Source organism: Stigmatopora argus, chromosome 10 (genome assembly GCF_051989625.1).
Source record: "Stigmatopora argus isolate UIUO_Sarg chromosome 10, RoL_Sarg_1.0, whole genome shotgun sequence".
Lineage (NCBI taxonomy): Eukaryota > Metazoa > Chordata > Actinopteri > Syngnathiformes > Syngnathidae > Stigmatopora > Stigmatopora argus.
The window spans coordinates 8219008-8239810 of record NC_135396.1 but is presented as its reverse complement, the minus strand read 5'-3'; the positions used below and the strand labels follow the sequence as shown (position 1 = coordinate 8239810).

The 20803-nt window shown below is 39.6% G+C and overlaps 2 protein-coding genes across 6 annotated transcripts in view; both read left to right on the top strand.

The window, feature by feature from the left end:
* The first annotated feature begins 1416 nt into the window (after nt 1-1416).
* c18h3orf33 (c18h3orf33 homolog (H. sapiens)) lies at nt 1417-4520 on the top strand. Its single transcript, XM_077611607.1, has 5 exons — nt 1417-1624; nt 2132-2191; nt 2838-2997; nt 3643-3803; nt 3878-4520. Exons 1-5 carry the CDS (start codon nt 1487-1489, stop codon nt 4130-4132), a joined length of 774 nt encoding a protein of 257 aa, XP_077467733.1. The 5' UTR covers nt 1417-1486; the 3' UTR covers nt 4133-4520.
* Nucleotides 4521-6003: 1483 nt separating this feature from the next.
* plch1 (phospholipase C, eta 1) overlaps nt 6004-20803 on the top strand; it is a 38810-nt gene continuing 24010 nt past the window's right edge. For 2 of the 5 annotated variants that reach the window (XM_077610816.1, XM_077610814.1), the window contains exons 1-2: nt 6004-6355; nt 11452-11549. In XM_077610816.1, coding sequence (XP_077466942.1) covers nt 11471-11549 — 79 coding nt within the window. In that variant the 5' untranslated portion in view covers nt 6004-6355; nt 11452-11470. Of the gene's footprint in view, nt 6356-11451; nt 11550-13748; nt 14050-20803 lie in introns of those variants that run through there. The other 3 variants (XM_077610818.1, XM_077610815.1, XM_077610817.1) reach the window with 2 other exon arrangements.

Below are 20803 nucleotides of genomic sequence, written 5' to 3'. Positions count from 1 at the left end.
TACTTATTTATTATCTTGACTACTACTTATTTATTATCTTGACTACTTATTATTGTTATTATTATCATTATTATTATTGTTATTATTATTACTAGCTGTAGTAGTGGTAGTATCGTTGTTGTTTTGTTATGCATTGATTATGTATCTGTTCGTTTGTTTATTGTTGTTATTTGTACACTCCCCTACTTATTTATGTTGTTGACTACTTATTTATTTATTATTTATTTGTCTCTTTGTTTGTTGTTGTTATTTGTGCAGTTCGAGGTGAAGCTTTTAATCTCATTATACTTGTATCATGACAATAAATGCATTCAATTCAATTCATTAACTTGTTGCCTGCTGTTGTTGAGTGCTATAGACATCATTATCATTTAAACTGAAAGTTGTGGCAGAGAATGCTCACCTTTTAGTGCCCATGACACTGTTACATTTCCATTTTTTTTACTGGCAATGGCATACATACAACATACATACAAATAACTATCTCACACATTCTCAAATTTAGAGTTTTATTACAACCCAACATTTCTACCCTTCCTACAATAAAGAAGAAAACAATAGCAACTAATGTATGTCTACTTTTACCAAATGTTGTATTTTCCTTTTTCTTTACTTGTGCCATTTAAAACTATTAATGACAGTAATTCAGGTGATCCACCTTTTTTAACATCGATATTAAGTGCCATTTTTCTTCAACAGTCAAATAAAAACATAAATAATTAGTCCCACAAGATTTAGCCATCCATAGATTACTCATTAGCTGTCCATTTTGACTGGGAGAGGCTGGCAGTGAATGAACACTCCCAACCCTCATCAGTCAAAATTTATTGGAAGTCTTCTGCCATAAATGGCACTGAGCGTTTACAGCCAGTCCTGCCAGTTTAAATGAATTCGACAGCTATAATTGTAATTGTAATTGTAAGCAATGAATTGAATACTTTGAAAGAATATTGAAATGATTCGTTTGTTTTTATTAACTTTAAAATAATAATAATGGTATTTTAATTAATAATAATGTTGTTTATAATGTATTTATTCATGCAAAATATTTGCAATAAAATACAATACTAATTTCTAATTGAGTTTTTATTTTTCTTTGAAACATTAAAGTACCACAACATGCACATTTTATTGCGGATATTTGCCACCACAGTTCCAATTCCGTATTTGGGGAATTATATTTTGTCATGATTACATTTTTAAAATGTATCCACACGTGATTTAAAAACAAAAACAAAAGCATGTTGGTGAAGCAGCTATGCACGTGCCCTTTCCCTACTTGGAATGTATGTTATCATTACTACAATATGTAATTAATAAGACAGTAGTAATACTAATAATGCTTTACGTGTCTGATGACGCCCTGACGTCAGAGATTCATCATCAAGTGGGCGGGGACCCTCTGATGTCAACTGCGACGTCAATCATTGTAGGCGGAGAAGGAGGAGGCGGGACTTCCGGCCACTGCATCTGACATGTCAACAACATGCCGGAATTCGGAAAAGAAGCCCCAAATCAAGACAGGAAAGGACAATCTCCACAAACACAGCGAGAAAAAACGGCCTCACACAATTTCGTGTCTTCTATCTCTCAATTGGCAGACGATAATCTCACACTAGTGCGGGTAGGAATATCCTAAACGCGGAAGTCGTGGTTGGTTGTTGATTGATTGACGTGGTCACATCAGCAGACACACAAGCAACACTCGATCATGGCAAAAAGAACCAGTTGCGCAATAACAGTAAAAAAATGGGATATAATTTAATATTATTTTTGTTATTGCATTATGTAGAACAGTGGATTGCATCACACTGATTCCTGTGTCTAATATTAGTTGCTTAATTTTCTAATACTGCTTATTGTCACAAGGCTCGTGGGGGTGCTGGAGCCTATCCCAGCCAACCACAGGCTCCAGGCGGAGTACACCATGAATTGTTCAGCCAATCGCAGAAAAAGCTCTACATATAGATGTATTGTATACATACCTATTTTGTTTGCCTATTTATTGAGTCTTTTTGGTGGGACAGTGCAGAAGTATCTACGCAGCACCTACACTTTTGATGCTACTTTTTATTGCACATTGCATACTTTTTTGAGAGGTTGTCATATCCATCTCTTGTGTTCCTAACAGAGCATAAGTGGCGGGCTTGCTCTTGCTGGTGTGATTCTAATAGCGAGAAGCATCAAACTGGTAAGTCAAGAAGCGCATCATACATCAACAACAGACAAAAGATGGTGGACTTTTAGTGTGGTAGGCATCTATAGCCGTGTTGCATGCAGTATGTTCTTCGGGCCACGTAATATTTTTTATACAAAAAACTATTTAATTAAATATTATAAATTGATTCACTGTAGATAATGCATTTCAGAATACTTAGGGCAATTAAAAAAGCTTAGTTTATTCAAATTATGTGTTTTACATACTTCCTTGAAGAAATAAATGAGCACCCACAGACAGAACCTTTTTTTTATTAATGAATACTATTGAGATGAAAATAACTCAGATCAAACAATGTCATGGATTGATACACCTGGTAGAAATTTTATATTGGACCTATAACAATATGAAATAAATAGTCACCTTCTGTTTCAATTAATCTGCCTTTTAAGACAGTTATTGTAATTTGGGATATTAATAGAAATTTCTTTTACAATATGTTTGGTATTATTGTCATCCAAGTGTTGTACAACTGAACTGCAACACATTGAGAGCTGTTTCGAATATATATTATTTCAGCGTTCCACATTACATTTGCCATTATGATGCATTTACAGGGAAAACTCCCAACAATAAACATGAGAAATGATTACTACAGTTGAATTGATTTCTTCCACAGCTGACCAAATTCCAAACTGCATTTGAAATCCCCTCTCATTTTGTGGAGAGCAACATCAGCCTCCGCGGGAGAATTCATTCCGTCACGGAGGAAGGCCTGCAAGTGGAGCACGTGCCCATTTACCTACCGCTGCTCTCACCTCTACTCGCCAAACACAAAGGTCATCTACACGACACCCACTCCATCAATTTAACGTGTCCGAAAGGCTGAAAAAATGTTAGGCATCAAACCACACACTCATTGTTACTCTCAGTAATACGCCTTCATGTGGGAGCAACGGTTTCTTCTTCTAATGTCATTGTGACATTTTTAGTGCATTTCAAGCACGTTAGTTATATTATTAAATCATGGCTCTCTTTGCCTTGGGTGTGCGTGTGTCTCTGTGTGTGGTGTGTGTGTGCATGTGCATGTGTATGCTCCATCAGCACTGTGAAGGACAAACATGGACTATCACACCATGAAATGTGCTGACTATTCAGATGCGTATGTCATGCATGTTAACCAGGACGGACTGCACTGTCAACTGCATTAGATTATGAAAAGTTTTGTTTATATCTCGGTCATGTCTTCGAGCTACAGCTCATGCACAAATGACTACGACAGTTAACCTCCATTACTCACACGGCAAATAAAGAGGGATTCAAATAATAGTATTCATGCTTCCACCAAAAAGGTTTTGTAATTGCACTTAGACTTTAGACAACCTTAGTTTATATATTTATGCAATCTCTATTAGATCTCATGCTATTGTATCCGTTTTGTGAGTTGATATGCATTTTAATGTTGTGTTCATTTGTATGTTCAGTAATCCCCGCGGCCCCATTGCAGGTGAACCTTGCTGGGGTGGATCTGACCACAGAAGGCAAATTATGGCTTCAGACGAAGCTACTTCCCTCGGAAACAGTGTGGTTGAAGCTGGTCAGTCGACATGGCGACAAGCTCCACTGTTTTGTGTCCCATAGCAAGGTAAGCAGGTCAGCCCATTAAAATAATCGCCAAACCAAGGTTTGATGCTCTTGTCTCCTTGTTATCTCCACAAGAGGTCACCATGGAGCCTTTCTGTGAACGAGGAAGCACTTCGCCTTGGCCTGGCCCGTAGGGCGCCCTTACCTGGAATCTCGCCACACTCTCGCCTGCACTGGCGTTTGCACAAGCAGCTGCACAGGGCAGAGGTCAAAGCTGAGAAGAAAGGGCTGGGCTTGTGGAAGGAAGAGAGCCAATGGGAGAGGGCCTTAAAGACCGTGCGGAATAGTGCATTATTCAGACTATTACGGAGGCTTTTTGGAAGGACCTGATGAATAGATACCAAACTTTTTTTTCTACCTATCAAGTGCTATTCAGTTGGGTCTTGTTTTGTCATGCTACTGAATAAGAAACCTTGTCTAAGCCTTTAACTGTGACATGTAAATCATTTTCTGGTCTACATTTGGAAGCATGCTGCCTGTAAAAAAATGCTTCCATAGTCATTAAATGTCATGCTAGATATACACGTTTAACTTTCATAAGAATTGCTACTTGAAGTAACACTGAAGTGGTAATTTCTTTAGCATTTTGTGCATTTCCATAACCTTGGATGCCATTTAACCAGGTTCGCACAACAATTTGTGTTAAATTTCAATTTTAGTCACTTCTGCACGTTGTTATTATTATACAGCTGACTGAAATAAATTCCAAGTCTTCTGATTGGCTGTTGGTGGTTGGATGTGTCAGTGGGAAGCTCGTGGACAAATTGCAAAGACTACAAGTATTCTTTAGTGGATTTAACTGGTTGCCAGTGAGTCATCACTGCCACCGAGTGGGAATCAAACTCATGCAGCCTGCAAAACTGGAAAAAAAACTTAAAAAAAACCAATTATCATTCCCCCGGCTTTTTGACAAAATTAGACCAGCATTAAAACTGCTGATTGATCAAAAAAATATCAACAGCAGGTTGTAGCGCAGCAGCTGCAAAGGTCATTAGAATTTCACCATCTTGTTTCAGGACAGCCAGCCATCAAAAAAGTACAAAAACTGAACATAAAACATGTCCATTTAAAAGTGGTTAGAAAGAGTTTGGGTTGTTTTGAATCTTCGAGATTCCTCCTTCATTCCTTAACTGTTTGTGTTGCTGTGGTCACTGCATGGTCCATTTATCCCTCCTGACTAATTGCTGTTGCTATAGAGCCACCAAATGCAAAATACAAAGCCTACTCAGGCCTATAGTAGTATTGGCCTGGCTCAAACCACATGGGATTCTTGTGTGTGTGCGTGAGTGAGGGGTGTTGTCCGAATAGATGCATTAGTGTAGAAACATGACACAAACCTTCAATTGCACACAAATGAAAGGAGTTTGAGAGCGGTTGCTAATAAGCAGCGCCAATTCCCCGTGTTAATGTGTTTACAGTACAAGCAATAGCAGGTCAAAATGACACCACAGAGGCACTTCTGCAAATGAGAGCAGTTAGCAATGCATCCCATGCGGGTGCACTGAAACTCTCAATCCCAATGGACACAAGGAGATTAGCGGTAGAAAGGAGGAGGAGGAGGAGGAGGTGGGTCCCAGTGGGGATTTTTGGGAGCCAAACACAAAAGATGAGAGGAGGAGTCAGCAGGCCAAGGGAAAGGCGGTGTGAGGAGCGTGCAAAGACGGGAGGGTGAAGGGCTTGATGAATCAGCCAGGGCCTTCCTTTGTTGTGCAAATGTCACGAGTGTCTGTTAAGGCCCGAGAGCCTCGTCATTGGCTGTCTGGTTTAAAATGTAAGGTGCATCTGTGGGCTGCCAGACTTTGAACTGTCACATTGGGAGGAGTGGGAGGGAAAACCGGCAGCCGGCAAAACACCGAATGGAGGTCAATATGCCGAAAATATAGGATAAGAGATAATGTATTGTGATATGTCACCATTACACTAGACATAATGTAGTAATTTTTAAAATACACTTTCCACATTTGATTATTATTATGGTTTATATTTTATTTCATCTCTTCAAATGACCCATGTTGTCCAATTTAAGAGGTAAATGTAGTATTTCTTGAGCTTCTCTTCTGGACTATTAGGTCAAAATTGACCCTTAATTGATTGATTAATAAGATAGGCATCCAATTACAATATTCCTATAGTTGTCATTATTTCACCACCACTTTCAATCAATTAAAAAAAGAGATAATAAATCAAATATCTTTGCCATGAATATACATACATTAAAATCTTTCAAATTTCTCAAGTTCCTGTGCCCAATGTGATGAGTCCACTTCATGTTTTCCAGGTCACCAGTGTTCCCACACCAGGAGGAGCAGTGTTTGAATAAGGCACCATGCTTGAGGTTGTGGTGGTGTTGGTGGTTACTTTTTGCTTTGCCACACACTCCACTATAGTCTGGTGGCATTCTCTTCCCACGTGAGCCCAAAACCACTAGCATCTTGACCTACATCCATGACATATTGACAAGTATTTTCCACACACCATGGATGGATCCAGGAAGCAGGAACACTCTGCCAAGGCTGTCAGGACTTTCTAAAGGAGCTGTCAAGAGCTACAAAAGTAAGTAAGCAAAGAAAACAGGAAAAACAACAAACACTGCATGCATGACATACACTAATCTAAATCTATTTAATAACTTGTAACCCCCAATATTTCTTTGAGATACTGTTAAAGAAACATGTTACATTTATAGCTTGGTGTTTCAATTTTGTGCTGTAAATAAAAAATAATTCAACATTTTCTACCAATTAAACAATTCCTCTGGTTTTAAAGCAGTTGATCACACGTTAAAAAATGACTGACATAAATTTTCACTTTTGCAACCACTAATCAAGATGGACTATTCCACTCACATGTGGCTGTTTCTCGCCATTGTGCTTCAGCCTCAGAGATTTTCTGCAGCAAGGCAACATAACAAAGGCCTTTATAGCACTCAGTCGGTAGCCATCCCAGAGAGAGAGAACATGGGGGCACCCCCCCCCCCCCCCCCCTCCCCTCAACCAGAGTACCTAGTCCTTAGGGATTTTGATCTAGTGGTTGTCTGTATACTTGGATGAACGAGCACAACAGAAAGCCAGAAAAACTCATACACAACTTGTCATTAGGTCATTTTTTTTAAATCTAATATGATCTAAACATTTATTGCACACTAGTGTACTTAAAAACAATATTAATGCTGCAGAGAATCAGTGAATTAAAAGTGCCTCCAGTCAGAGTAACAGTTCATTTGTTAACTACAGTTCAGTTTAGTATACTCATTTTTTTCAGGCAAGTTGGTAAAATCTTTATTGAAATTATACTGAATGCAATACATTTGAATAGCGTTATTATTAATATACTGTTTTTCCCACAGCACAACTAAACTCCCCATGCAATTTCTCCAGAAAGGCTACATTCTAGTAAAAAAAAGCTCCCCCGCAAGCCTTATGTAGGATTTTATTGTCCAAACTATAGTTAACTTTACAGTGCAATAAAACATTTCTAAATCCAGCTCAGAATATTTGTTGATTACAGTTGAATTGAGATTATTTTATGATGGCATATAAAGTTTAAGAACTGCTGCTTTAGGGGGGAAAAACATGGGAGTTTATCATTGTCCATCCATGTAATTTGATTAAAGGTCATTTATTCATCAAGGTATCTACCAAATGTATGAAATCATTTTTATTTTCAGGCATTAGTACTTCAGACAGTTTTATATGAGGCCACATATGATTGATATATCTATTCAATTTCATGTCACAATTTGGAGCAAATGACGGCGAGATTTAGAGGATTTGTTTCTGAAACCCATTTTGACTGTGCTGCACATCTTTGTTAAATTGGTGACTTCAGATATGTTGAACCACTAATTTAGTAGTTTTCGGCCTTCCATGTAAATTATTTATGCATGTGATGGAATGTTTCAGTTGTAAAGTGACTCTCTTGTTGTGATGTGGGCGAACTATTGTGAACAGTGTATCAGTTTGCTGGAATAGGGTTGTAGGAGGGGTAATGGGAGACGCTGCTTGTGGGCGCTCTGCACCCTCATGAATAACTCAAGTCCAGAGCCGCATTGTAGCGTGCATGAGAGAAAACATTATTTGGATGGGAATTACACGCATGATGCCTCACAGTTCTGATATCGAGGGCTTAATCTCTGGTGGGTTCTGACCTTCCTGTGCGGACTTTGCATGTTGTTACCTGTGCTTGTGTGGGTTCACTTCAGCTCCTCCGGTTTCCTTCTACGTTCCAAAAACATGCATGGTAGGCTGGTTGAAGACTCTAAATTGTCCCTAGGTATGAGTCTGCGCGTGAATGGTTGTTTGTTTCCTTGAGGCTTGCGATTGGCTGGTGACCAGTTCGGGTTTGATGATAGTTATGAATTTTGTAATGGTGCCACCACTTGTATAACTTCTTTCTCTTTCGTGAAAATGTGAAACTTTGGACCTGGCAAGCAAACATTGAATTTAAATTGTCTTTATTGCTGCCATGCTTCCTAATGACTTGGTTAGGGTGAGTGTGAACTTCTCTGAATACTCACTTTCACTAGTTTTCTTTTTTTTGGGAGACAAATATAAGATGTACAAGTACATGAAACAGATTCATATATTTTTATAGTTTTATACACCTTAGCTGCCCTAATGCTTTCTGGATGTCTTCCCCCTGACTCTGACCCTTTAGTAACCTTACTGTGTTTGCTCTGGTTCCTTATCAGGTCAAATAGCTCTGGGAGGCAGACCTGGCCTGATCATTTTCATTCTTTCTTACGGGTGTTTATCATAGGTTTACAACAGGATACCAGAATTGTAGCAACTGTATACCCAACATCGATGGGGGGTGACACTTCATACATTTTTATATCCATATTGTGCAGTATGTTAAGTACAGAGCGTTATCAGATAACAGTGTTCCCAAATAATATAGGTGATTTAATTTGAACAAAATGCTTCATGTGTTTTTAGAGTATCATTTACTCGACCTCTGTTTTCTACTAAAACTACTCAGGTGGTGTGTCAATGTATATGAAGCCGTGAGCAGGCTGTTTGTTCTCCCTCCTGATAACTCTTTAACAGGCTTTTACTGGCACACGAGGTCACTCATTGACTGCGTGAAACAGTTAGACCTCTCCCGTCTTATTTGTTGAAAAATATTAACATTTATGCAACCCTTTCCATAGGTATTAATGATGATTTGATATGGGGAGGCACTATTTTCAGTCAATGTTGGACTGGATTCATTGCCCTAACAGTATTAAATCAAATACAGAGCAAACATGATTTGCAAATGATTATATTAGGATTTATGTTCAACACAATTTTGAATTGGAGTTGTAATAGCCTGCCTGAAATTTGCTTTATTTGTGAAGAACAGCTGGTGGCGCAAAGTTAAGCAGGCACTGTGACATGTGTCAGTATGGAAGGGACAGATGCCGACCCCTTTGTGTCTGCATTTATCAGGTCATTGTCTTAATGCATGAATATATGTGGATGTAACATGCAACCATTGCAATGTATTATTAGCAAGACAAGGTTAAGTTTAAACAGAGCAAAGAAAGACATGGTAAACAAACACTTTGCTTAATCAGGTCAAACGCCAAATGTATTCATGGGCCATAAACATTTTTCATGATTTTGATCTACATGGATTCATGATGCAGTATATGGGTAGCTAGAAGACTTGATTAGGCTGTCAGATAAACTGCATGTTTGCATGTACTCCACCTGTCTGTCTATGATTGTGTTACTTCACTCTGTGTTAAGTCTGCCCTGACAAAACCCTCACTCAGGGATATCCTCAACTTATTTTTATGTCATTCTCAAAATGAGTGATGGTGTGCATCTGCACGTGTGTCGCGGTTATTATTTCAAGTCGCCCTCCTGCCTGAGAGAACTGGGATGGTTCCCTTGAGGTTTGAGACCTCAATGACAGATGAGAAGTCTCCTCGTATTACCGGCAGTTATAGAAAGGGGGAAGTAGTAGTATCACTCTTTACTCTTCCTCAAGACATGAGCGTAACAGTGCAGACAATCTCAGTTTACCCAATACAAAGTGGGAGTCTAGCTAATTATATGTGGTTTATTGAACATTACAGCATAATTCCATTTTTACGGGGACATTTCTAAGAAATTAATAAATATGTTGAACGACCACACGGATGTAAAACAATTTTACTGATATGAAGCGCTTTACAGTTTTCTGAAAATGTCCAAGTTTAGTTTTTTCAAAATACCTCAAGGTTTTAGAGATGCAGATATGAGAATGGTTATCATATTAGCTTTGATATAACAGGCCAGAAATACATTTCCAAAAATGTGCAGATCAGTAAAGCCTTAATTTTTTTGCTTAATTTAAAGGTAGACCTGATGTCGATCTATTTGTATACAAAACATTCAAAAGTCAATTTGCTATAATAATGATCTTGATTACATGCTGACCATTTTGCCCAACGGCGTCTCATTTCATGAACAATGAAACAATTATTGCAAAAGCTACGAGGCCACAAGTCATCTGAAAAGAAACGAAGAAAGGGAGGGCGAAAAAAATCCCCTGTCATTTGCCCGTGTCTCATTGAAGACACGCTGTGAAAATAAACAGCAATTTAGTAACACTATTGTATAATTAAGCAGCGGGCCACGAGGGACTTTGTGCCGCAGATGGCTCAGAGCGCTTAATAGGGATGAAACCTTCAGTATGTCCAAGATGAATGGAAGACCTGAATAGGAATGAATGGATTTTGGGAAAGTGGAAAAGCGTAGGTGTTGAACCACCTGTTGCATTTGACCCTGGTATCCATTTACCAGCGAAAGTGTGTATCGCAACATTCACGACAGCTATGGGATCTATCTATCTTTGACTGGGAAGGTATTGCGCATGTATTTCACAACTGGAAATGGATTTACTGCCATTGATGTATGTTTAGGTTAATGACAGGAGATGGACAACCATTCACACTCATACATAGGGACAATTTAGAATGTTCAAAATGCACATTTTTGGTATTTGGGAGGAAACCAGAGTACCCGGGGAAAACCCGCGCAAGCCCGCATGCAAACTCCACACGGTGAGGACTGGTTTCAAACCCTTTCACCAGGTCCAATGTGGCCGTGTCAAAACTATGGTAAAAAAATTGTACATTATGTTAATATAGGAATATTAGACACAGCTTTTGGATGCTCTTTCAGTCTCTACAGTAAAGTAATACAAAATTGCATTATTGCTCATGATGTTTTTCTTGTGTGTGTGTGTGATTTCACTCACTTCTAATGGTCAAAGGAAACCTCTTTACAGTTCAGAAGGCTACAGGTGCTCATAACTCATGTGCAGGATAAACTGATTTCAGAACTATTGTGTGTGTGTGTTGTTTCCATAGGGGAAGTAATACATCACATGCATACAGACAGACAACAGGTGGGAAAGAGAAAATACAGCAGTAGAAAATGAGAGTAACTTGAGTGGACATAAACTAAAACATGTGTACTTGAAAGTGAGATGTGGAAAATGGCCGTCAATCAAGATGCACCCGATGAGTGTCGCTCTCAGATATCTGTCCCTGTCATTCATATTCAGCACTCTTTGTACCGATTATGTTGAGTGTGTGCAAGTGCTGTAACATTGTATTCATAGTCTAACTGTAAGTAAAATGCTGACGTGAAATCTTTTAATGTTCTTTTCAGAGGTTGACTTTTTCCTGCCATGAGCGCCTGGGTGGTGAATAGAAAGGGGGAGCCGCAGTACCGCCGTCATTTCTTGACGAACAACAGTGTTGCTCAAGGTAAAAACTATCAAAATTGTGTAAATTGGAGGTCAATCACTGTGTTTCACATGAATTTTATTTACACAAATGATGGCTGGGCCTTTTGTAACATCTTTTTTTACTGCAAGAAATTCCCCAAATATTGCATTCAATTGTCTTTTCTCTGGCTTTTCCTCAAATAGCAGTTTTTCAAACTATTTTTTGCCATCTTTTCATATCTTAGGTTAGGCCTACTTACTGTAAATCAACCTGATTTGACTTCAAAGATGCTGATCTAAAATCCTATTAAAAATATGGAGATGATGTTGTTGCGTGTCACGCAATGAACAGTAGAGGGAGACTCCATTCCACTACTAGTTTGCCAGTAACATCATTAAAAACAGCCCTAATTTAAGGTTTTTAGTCTGAACAGTGTGTATATTATACCTGCAATTTGTCACAAATATGTTATTGCTGCTTGCTGACTTAACAGCACGATGTACCGTAAAATAAGTATCGTGGTGTTTTATTTTGCGAGAAAAGTCATTATCCAGTATATACTGTTAAAAAAATGTTTGTTAGTAAATGAGAAAGCAGATTCTGGACACTAGAGCACGTGTGTCAAAGTGGCGGCACGGGGGCCGAATCTGGCCTGCCGCATCATTTTGTGTGGCCCGGGAAAGTAAATAATGAGTGCCGACTTTCTGTTTTAGGATCAAATTAAAATGAGTATAGATGTATATTAAATTTCTGTGTTTTTAGTTCAAAAATCATTTTGTAAAATCTAAAAATATATTTAAAAAAGCTAAAATAAACATTGTTTTAGATCTATAAAAAACTGAATATTCAGAGCTTTTAATCCAGTTCTTTTAAATCATTTATAAAAAAAATAATCTAAATATTATATCTAAAATGGTCCGGCCCACGTGAAATCAAGTTGACGTTAAAGCGGCCCGCGAACCAACCCGAGTGACACCCTTGCTCTAGAGTCACTGAGGTGGTCAAAAAGCTCCTCATGGCAAAACCGGGGGGAGAAAAGTCGGGGGTGCACGAGTTCTGACCCAGAGTTTCAAAAAACTCTGGATGTACGGGGTTGTCTTGGTTGTTGTGCATCGGCAACGTCACATGGGCATCAGGGACAATGCTTCTGGATTGGCAGATGAGGTGGTGCTCCGTTTTTTTTTTTTTTGTGTGTGTGGCTAGAGGGTTTGTTCCAATTATACGGGGATCAACTCCTCAACTTCTGTTTTGAAGTTCTATTCTAGGGTGCTTGGGATGTCAGTCAATTGGGAAGTTTCATCTCAGATTAGGTGGAGTAGTGTGGTTTTTGTCCTGGCTGTGGAACAGTGGATCAGCTCTATATCCTCAGCAAGGTTCTCGGGGGGGTCATGGGCATTCGCCCAAAAAGTCTGTGTTTAGTGGACTTGAAGCAAGCGTTCGACCGTGAGAGGGAAGTCTGAGCTTTGCGGGGTGACTTCGGTTGAGTGGGAAAAAATGGATGGATGCTATAAATATTGAAGACTACACCTCATATACATTCCCTGACAACCGCCTCTCACGCCTCACCTCTTTTCTTCTGTATGAAGTGACTGAGTTGGGGTTGAGCCAATATAATAATTTTGTGGGAAAAGATGGGAGGTGGCTGCACAGAGACGGAACTGTGCAGGGATGTGTGTGTGGAGGGAGCTAAATCAAAATGGGCAATAATAGACAAACACACACACATACCAGTGAGGGTCACACTGGTAGTCAGACATCTTTTTTTTTTCTTCCAGACTGCTCTAATCGATTTGGGGATAACCCCTGCTTCACCTTCTGTGTTTGAACACAACTGAGTGCTTGTGTGCATCTACAATACGTGTGTCTATGCGTGTGCGTGTTTTTGTGTCTTCATAATTGTCACCCTGCTTTCAATCCTAAATTAAATGGCTTAAACGTGAACGATACTAATATGGAAGGTTCCCAAATGAGGAAACCTTCATCATGCATTCACTCATGCACACGTTTCCTCCAAAAAGCCACATTGAGATACCGTGAAGCGAACACAACATCCATAGTGGATCACTGTTTTGGTGCATTATTGTGTTTATATTACATACTCACTCAGGCACTCGCTTACTGGAATCAAAATAGAGACGGGGAAACACAAGTCAGCATAAATTGGGTCAGGCTTTTGGTGCCTTAGGTTTTTTTTCCTCTTTTTTTTAACATACCCACACACTCACCCTCTCTTCCTCTCACACACTGACGCGCTCAGTCAGTGGATGGGTCCACGGAGCGTGTGAGAAATTGGCTTAGACACTGAGGATAGCGAGGAGGGAATGTGCCTGCGCTATTTGTGGATGTCAACCACAAATTGATATATAAATATGATGTAAAAAAAAGGGACAAATTCATATTCGGAGCCACTGCTGGAGATGGTGCGTTTTTTTGTGACCATTGAATGTGACCATTATGGGCATTAAAGTGCATGGAAGGAGCTTCTGACAGAACTCAATGGCTGAACTTGAAGTTTGCAGGAATCCCAGTTTGGAAAGGGGTAAGTAGGAGTCTTTATAATTATGATTCATAGTTCACTGAGTCATGTTGGTCCTAATGTGCTTAAACTAAGCATTGCGCACGCAGACTGATGGAGGTTTGTTTGTCTTGTTTTGACTGCGGTTAGAAGATGGATTGCATAACATGCGACAATGCAACGTGAACTAATTGGCTTGTGACGGGGAAATGTATGTCAGAAATGTCCCTTTGGTGGGTGGCACTAGGGGGCAGGAAAGCCTCAAATTGTCAAACTGCTGAGCATTTAATGTGTGTGACTATTGTTGAAGCATCATTGCTGCATTTTTATGCAGGGATCACATGATCACATATTTAGGACAATAATATCATTGCTTTTTTGGCTTGGTTTTTCCATGTAGTAAGTAGAAAGTCCTGTCCCCATGCATAAGAAATGTTTTTCCCTTGTAAAAAAATCTGCTCGAAAGATGTCTCCTCCTTACTAATGATGCCCCGTGATGATGATGATGATGAATCTCAGCACGTTGCCGCTCTTTTTTGTCTTCCTCTCTATTGCCCCAGGCTAGAAAAAACTGCTAACAGACACCAGGGGAGGACTCGCATCCTTGCTTCATATCTTCACGCCTCATGGCAAATTTTTGGAGTGAATTTGCTTCTCTTCTTCCTACATACTGCTTTCTATGGGAACACGGGCTGAATAATGCAAAAAAAAAAATAGCAGCTGGCATATAATATCTGTCAGTTTTTTTCATATTTGAAGCCTGGAGGTTTTAACAGAGTTTTGGAATTTCTGAAGTAGAGTTTTAAACAATATTGGAGTATTGTTAATGCTCGTGCATTTGCAAACATGACCTAACCACAATGTATCCTCCCTTCTTTCATGAAAATGAAGATGGGCAGATGAATAAATGAATATATTTATTCATTCCGGGGTGCTGGAGCCTATCCCAGCCGACTATGGACATGCTGGATTGGTTGCCAGCCAATCAGAGGGCACAATGAAACAGACACTCTAGCTCTACCCAAAATCTCAGCCTACTTATGAACACTTCTTGCATCCGCCCGATGTGCCCAGATGAGCTCTCTCGCCTCTTCTGAGTCTCGTGTAGATCAATCATTTTGCTCTCCTGAATGGCTGCGCAGCCAAAGATACTATATCTCAATCTGCTCATATGCATCCAGTCGCCGTCTTTGCCAGGAAGAAAGTGCCAGCTTAAAGCTTGCAGGGGGAAGTCAACATCAATATGTGCTGACACACACACCTACACTCCATAATGAAGACTTCACTTTCGCGCTTTGTTGTCAAAATTGAACAGCGCCATCCCGCCAGAACAGTCGGTATACGTACGCACATGATGCCACGCTAGTCATGTGGATATTTTTATTCTGTGGCCTCCCCCCTGGAAACTCATTTGTAGCTCAGGCGACTTAAGCGCTGCCTTGAGCGCTTCCTAATTAGCAGCAAAGACTGAGAGTGACTGTGAGATAGGAAAGAGTGTGTTTTAGCGACTTATTTCTCAATGTTTTGCACTCTTTCATGTTGCCAGTGTGATCGTGCGGCTATTTTTGTGTGGCTTTTGTCACGATAGTACCAATGAAGGCCCGTCTGAAGGCTTTTTGGTTTCAAATATTCAATATGGCATGTGAGGAATGAAAAATCATTTTTTTGTGTTGCAAGAAGAAGACAAAGATTGAAAAGTAGTAAAACATGTTCCATTTTGCCTGAAAAGGAGGAATGCCACTCATCAAGTTGTATTTGGATGCTCGTGTCGTTTTATTTATTGAGGAATACATAGTCTATTTTAACTCAATTGGATGACGGGCATCCAATGAGTTCACTGCCTACTTTAAATAACAATCTGAATGTACTGTTCTATGTGAGTGTTGTGAGGAGAATCATCCCTACTTGGAGAAGTTGGGTCACATGTACAGAATTTCGCTCAATTTGGTTGTTACACTAAATATCGAACCTCCGGTGTTGGAACAAATTAAGCAAGTCATTTGACTGACAATCTACTCAGGTTGTTTGTCTTCTTTCTGCCTTTAATCCACTCTGTGCAGAGGCCTCGGGCCATCATGAGTCGGCACTTTCCATCTTCATGTAGCCATCAATCCAGTGATGGCAATGTGATGGATTGCAGCCATATGCGCCTGACTTGTTTTGGCTAGTGACATAGTTTGGAGTTGCTACTCAGTATTGTCACGCCTGTACTGCCTTCCATCACTTGGCATAAGTGCGAGCGTGAATGCTTGTCCATCTCCTCGTGCCCTGCGATTGGCTTGGCAACCGATTCCGAGTGTCCTTTGCCTGCTGCCCATAGTTTGCTTGGATAGGCTCCAGCACCCCACCAGTCTTGTGAGGATAAGGGGTACAGGAAATGAATGAAAAACATTAGAAATACACAATGGCCTTTGTTCTTATAACAGCTATATGTAATTCTTTGTTTTTTAAGGGACTAGTCAGATATTAAGTAACCCTCAATTAGTCAGCTAATTATTTATTGATTGTCCACTCTTGGCATGGGTGTCCAAACCGGTCCTCAATGGCTGCAGGGTTTTATTCCAACTGATGAAGAGGATACATTTTCACCAATCTGGTGTCCTAAAAGTGTAATCAGTTGATTGCAGCCAGGTTGCTGATTGTTTCAGGAAAAAACAAACCTAATTGGTTAAACTGTCCGTGCTGGATCAGTTGGAATACCTTGAGAACATGACAGCATTTAAAAGCACGTAAGGTTGTAAATGACACCTGGACAGCTTCAAAAATCCCAGATGTTACAAGATTATTGTATTATCATGGATGTTATGTCATCCGGGGTCCGTTATCCTCCTCACATCTTGCCGACTGACCCTCGAGTAAATACCGTGGATTGCGGGAGACTGCTTCACTTTATAATCTCTTCAACAATAGCAATTTCATGGGCTAAACGTGCTTCCGTCAACGAGACGAGAGTGTGTCGAGAAGAGTGGTGGCCAAATGTAAGGTCCTATGAGTGCGGGTGTGTGTTTTCCGGGATGGAGTTGAAGGTGCTGACACACATCACAGGATGAGGAGTGGGAGCTCCTCAGCTGCTGTTTGTGTCGTGCAGCGAGGATGCTCCTGTGAAGTGTCCTTCTAGAGCGTAATAGCCACAGGCGACGCAACTGACGGCTTTGGAGTACCTTTTGACCAAGTTTTTTTGCTTCAAAACTTTTTTTCTTGGAAAGAAAGAATATGGAGGAGATCTATTTTTCACTCTTTGGTCCCACTACACACAAAGCTCCTGCCAATCTTATTTGCGGATCTGCGGAGAATTCGACAGTGTTAGCTGTGGCGACCTTGCTTTCGCGGAATTTGGAACACGTTGGGGGAACTCTGCTGGCTGCACCCCCGAAATGCAGACTAACTTTGATAGGTGAGCGTGTTTGTATGCTGGTTTTAATTGAACAGCGCTGGTTTTAATAATTTGCTTCCTGTATAGGAAGGTTCTTTTTTAAATAAATAATAATTTTGTTGATATCATTGGAATATGGAGAATGAGGTACATAAATGTTCTCTTGACAAAAAAGTCTATTTTTTTTATATTTTTCAAAATCATTCCAAAAAAAAAAGAAATAAAAGTGTAAAATAAAAAAAATAACATGCATTGTACAATACAAACAATAATCATTGTTTAATGGAATAAATAAACAAACCAAAAATTAAGAACATATCACACATAAAAAAAAAATAGATTTAAAAGAATAAAGCATTTCTGCTGCAACAATTTCATAAAAGAGTGAAAATTAATACAATCCTGGTGGTCTTGCATGGCCACTGCAGATAAGCAAATGGTGAAATTACTCACAATTTTCAAAGGACTGGAGGATTGTGTTTTGCATTGGATATGAAATTGTCCAAGTGGTAAAAAAGAAGATAAGGAACCTTCTGCCCACTGCTTCCTGATTGTTTTGGTAGTTTCTAGTTAGGTGTAGACTGATGTTTTAAACATATGTGTTTGCTTGTGGCCAAACATGTTGCATATTGATTATGCATTTGGCATGCTGCCGCTATTTAAAGCAGGACAGAAAGGAGCAGGAGCTCATGTTTATGTATCGGCAGTATCCTCGCGACGACTTTGATCCTGCCTGAGGTGAGGGGACACTCATTACTAGTGCTGTCTGATTTGTCTTGGGTTCTAGAACCTGTCGCCGAGGGATTTTACAGGCATTTGCTTGTCAATCAAATTGGACGAGCAGGTCAATGAAAACAAGGAAGTGAACCTTCAAGTTGTATAGCAGTGCCTATGTTGTCATGCCTTTTTTAAATATGTTTTTTCAAAGTGTAAATACATTTCCAGTATCTGTTATCTCAATTTTGGGGTTAATTATTTGGTGTTTCCACACAGTGACTCATTTTGTGACATTAGAAAAGCGCATGCAGAATAGTAGCTCTGATCCAAAATGATAAAAAGCCTGGGTTCTAAAGTAAGACGGCTGAATGGGTGCTGAGAACGCCCTGACTTGATCTTCATTGTGAGCATCAGAGAGAAAACATGCTTTGTTCAATTTCGTCATCCCCATCAGCTCGCCTATTAAAATATGTTTGAATTGGCTGCTTCAAAGCTTTCCGGTGCCATCTACTGCCATAGCCCGCTTCTTATTTTTATATGACTCACTGAAAATAACTTAGAAGCAGGATGGTAAATGGTTCAAGATCTATTTTTTTTCAACGAAGCGACAAAATCAATGTTGTCACACTTCAAAGTAAAATATTCCTTGTGAGGTTATGGCCTTGAATATGACAGACAGAATATTGATTTTTCCTGCCGGTTTGGCAAAGTATACTGCGACATGCTCAATTATTGTGTGATTCTGGCTGCATCCGTTATTCGATTGCGGAAACATCAACTTGGCTGTCGTTGAAGTCTAATCCATTTGAACCGGGAGGAGTGGCTGCTATCATTTGCAGCAACAAAAAAAAATCAGCACCACTGACGATGATAGACGTCCAATAAAGAGCCTGCAACCTGCGGCTCCAGAGCCACATGTGGAGGCTTTCATCGTTGTGCTGTGAGTTTTTCCAATAGACGTTAAAGTTGAACTCGTAGTCTCTCTTTCATCTTTTTAGCAAATTAGGATTTCCTTAAATGCTAAGCAAATAAGTCTGGATATCATGAAGAGAATATCCAGCATCTTCAAGTACAATGCATTTTTTAATATACACTTTTAATCACGTCAAATATTCCAAAATGTCTTCAATATTCCAACTACACTTAAAAAAACAAGCTACCTGCATATGTTCTTCTTGCCTTCTATTTAAAGAACTCCGCCATGTGCTAGATAAGATATTAATAAATAAATCAACACTTGCGCATTCTATTCCAGCTTGTTTTCGCTTCCTCCATTTTTCTCAGAGAAACCTCACGTTTCGACTCTGATGAGTAGTCCCGCAGCGGTGTTCATGGTTTCACCCCCCCCTCGGTTGTATTTACATTATTACGTAATTGGACGTTTCAATGAAAGCTTGTAGCTCTAGGCACATATGGTTATAGCCTGAGAGCATCTAAGATATGACACCCAGCAGAGTATGCTGGAAAAAACAATCAATAACATGACATTCCCACACGGGCTACTGTTGAAATCTATTTGGTAATGAAGCTGTCAACTTCAGAAGCTTGGGTGAGATAAATAATACACATTCTGCCTTTTTCCTTTTCTCTGATTAATTCTTCTGTATTCAGTGTTCTATTATGTTCTCAAGCACTCATTGCCCATCAGCAGGGTTTATTGTGCAAATCCAGCGATGCTCGTTTTCTGGCTTCCCATAGGTAAGAACTGCACTTTGTGGAGCATAAAATAGCAAAAGCAGTAAAGTCCATGTCTATTAATTTTTTTTTGTAACATGCTCATTCTGTTTTAGACTGCCTGTTCAATATGATCAAAATCAAGACCTCACTGCATTCATTTGAGCAATGTCATTACAGTGCTACCTGTAAAATGCAAGGGATTGCAAGGGATTTTCAAATGATTATAGCCTAAAAAGAGTGTCTGTCAGTGGTCAGAGAGAAGAAAAACATAAATCACACTTGCATACCCATATTTCATTCGTTTTTTGATCATTTCCAATTGTGTACGCCGTATAACAACTTTTGTACGGGATTTTTTTAAAGTACATTTTTTTTTGTAAAAACAATCTCGTTTTCGGTTCTAATCCGGATGGTCTCGGTCACTGGTAGCAGACAAAAACGTCATCGTCGATTGCTAATGTTGTCATGCTTTGAGCATGATATGCGCATTACAGAATCTTGAATTTTGTGCATACTGATTGGGCACCCCGTCCACTTTGGAGAAAATTCTAGACTTTTAAGTACGCCCTATGTGAGTAAATGTGCCTCGTTGCATTTGTACGTTTTTTTTATAGATTAATAAGGGGAATTGCAATCATTAATAAGGGGAGCAATTGGCCGAGGTAGACAGGTATGCACTTCAGTATTTGTCGCAGGCCCAGCCAAACGATATATGCGGAAAAAAAGTGACTTATAGTCCAGAAAATACGGTACATGTGGGTATAACTGACATCCAAACGCAAAGATAAGTGTTGTGATTTTTTTTCATCAGATTACTAAGAAACATTTTAATCCAAAGGCAGTGTTTTATTGTGTGTGTTTTCGAATTTGGTGGAATTGTTCTGCTAAGAAGAGGATGGTCTTTACAGAATGGTGTGTTGGTTGCGCAGGTGTACCTAAAGGACGTTGGCACCTTTCCGTGTGAGACGTTTGCTTCCTCCTGCCCAGGCAGGCTGAGATCTTCTTCCTGTG

Coding starts and splice junctions, on each gene's coding strand:
- c18h3orf33 (XM_077611607.1), top strand. CDS start 1,487: ATGCCGGAATTCGGAAAAGAAGCCCCAAATCAAGACAGGAAAGGACAA. Junction 1,625..2,131: donor ATAATCTCACACTAGTGCGG/GTAGGAATATCC, acceptor TGTTCCTAACAG/AGCATAAGTGGCGGGCTTGC. Junction 3,804..3,877: donor GTTTTGTGTCCCATAGCAAG/GTAAGCAGGTCA, acceptor TATCTCCACAAG/AGGTCACCATGGAGCCTTTC.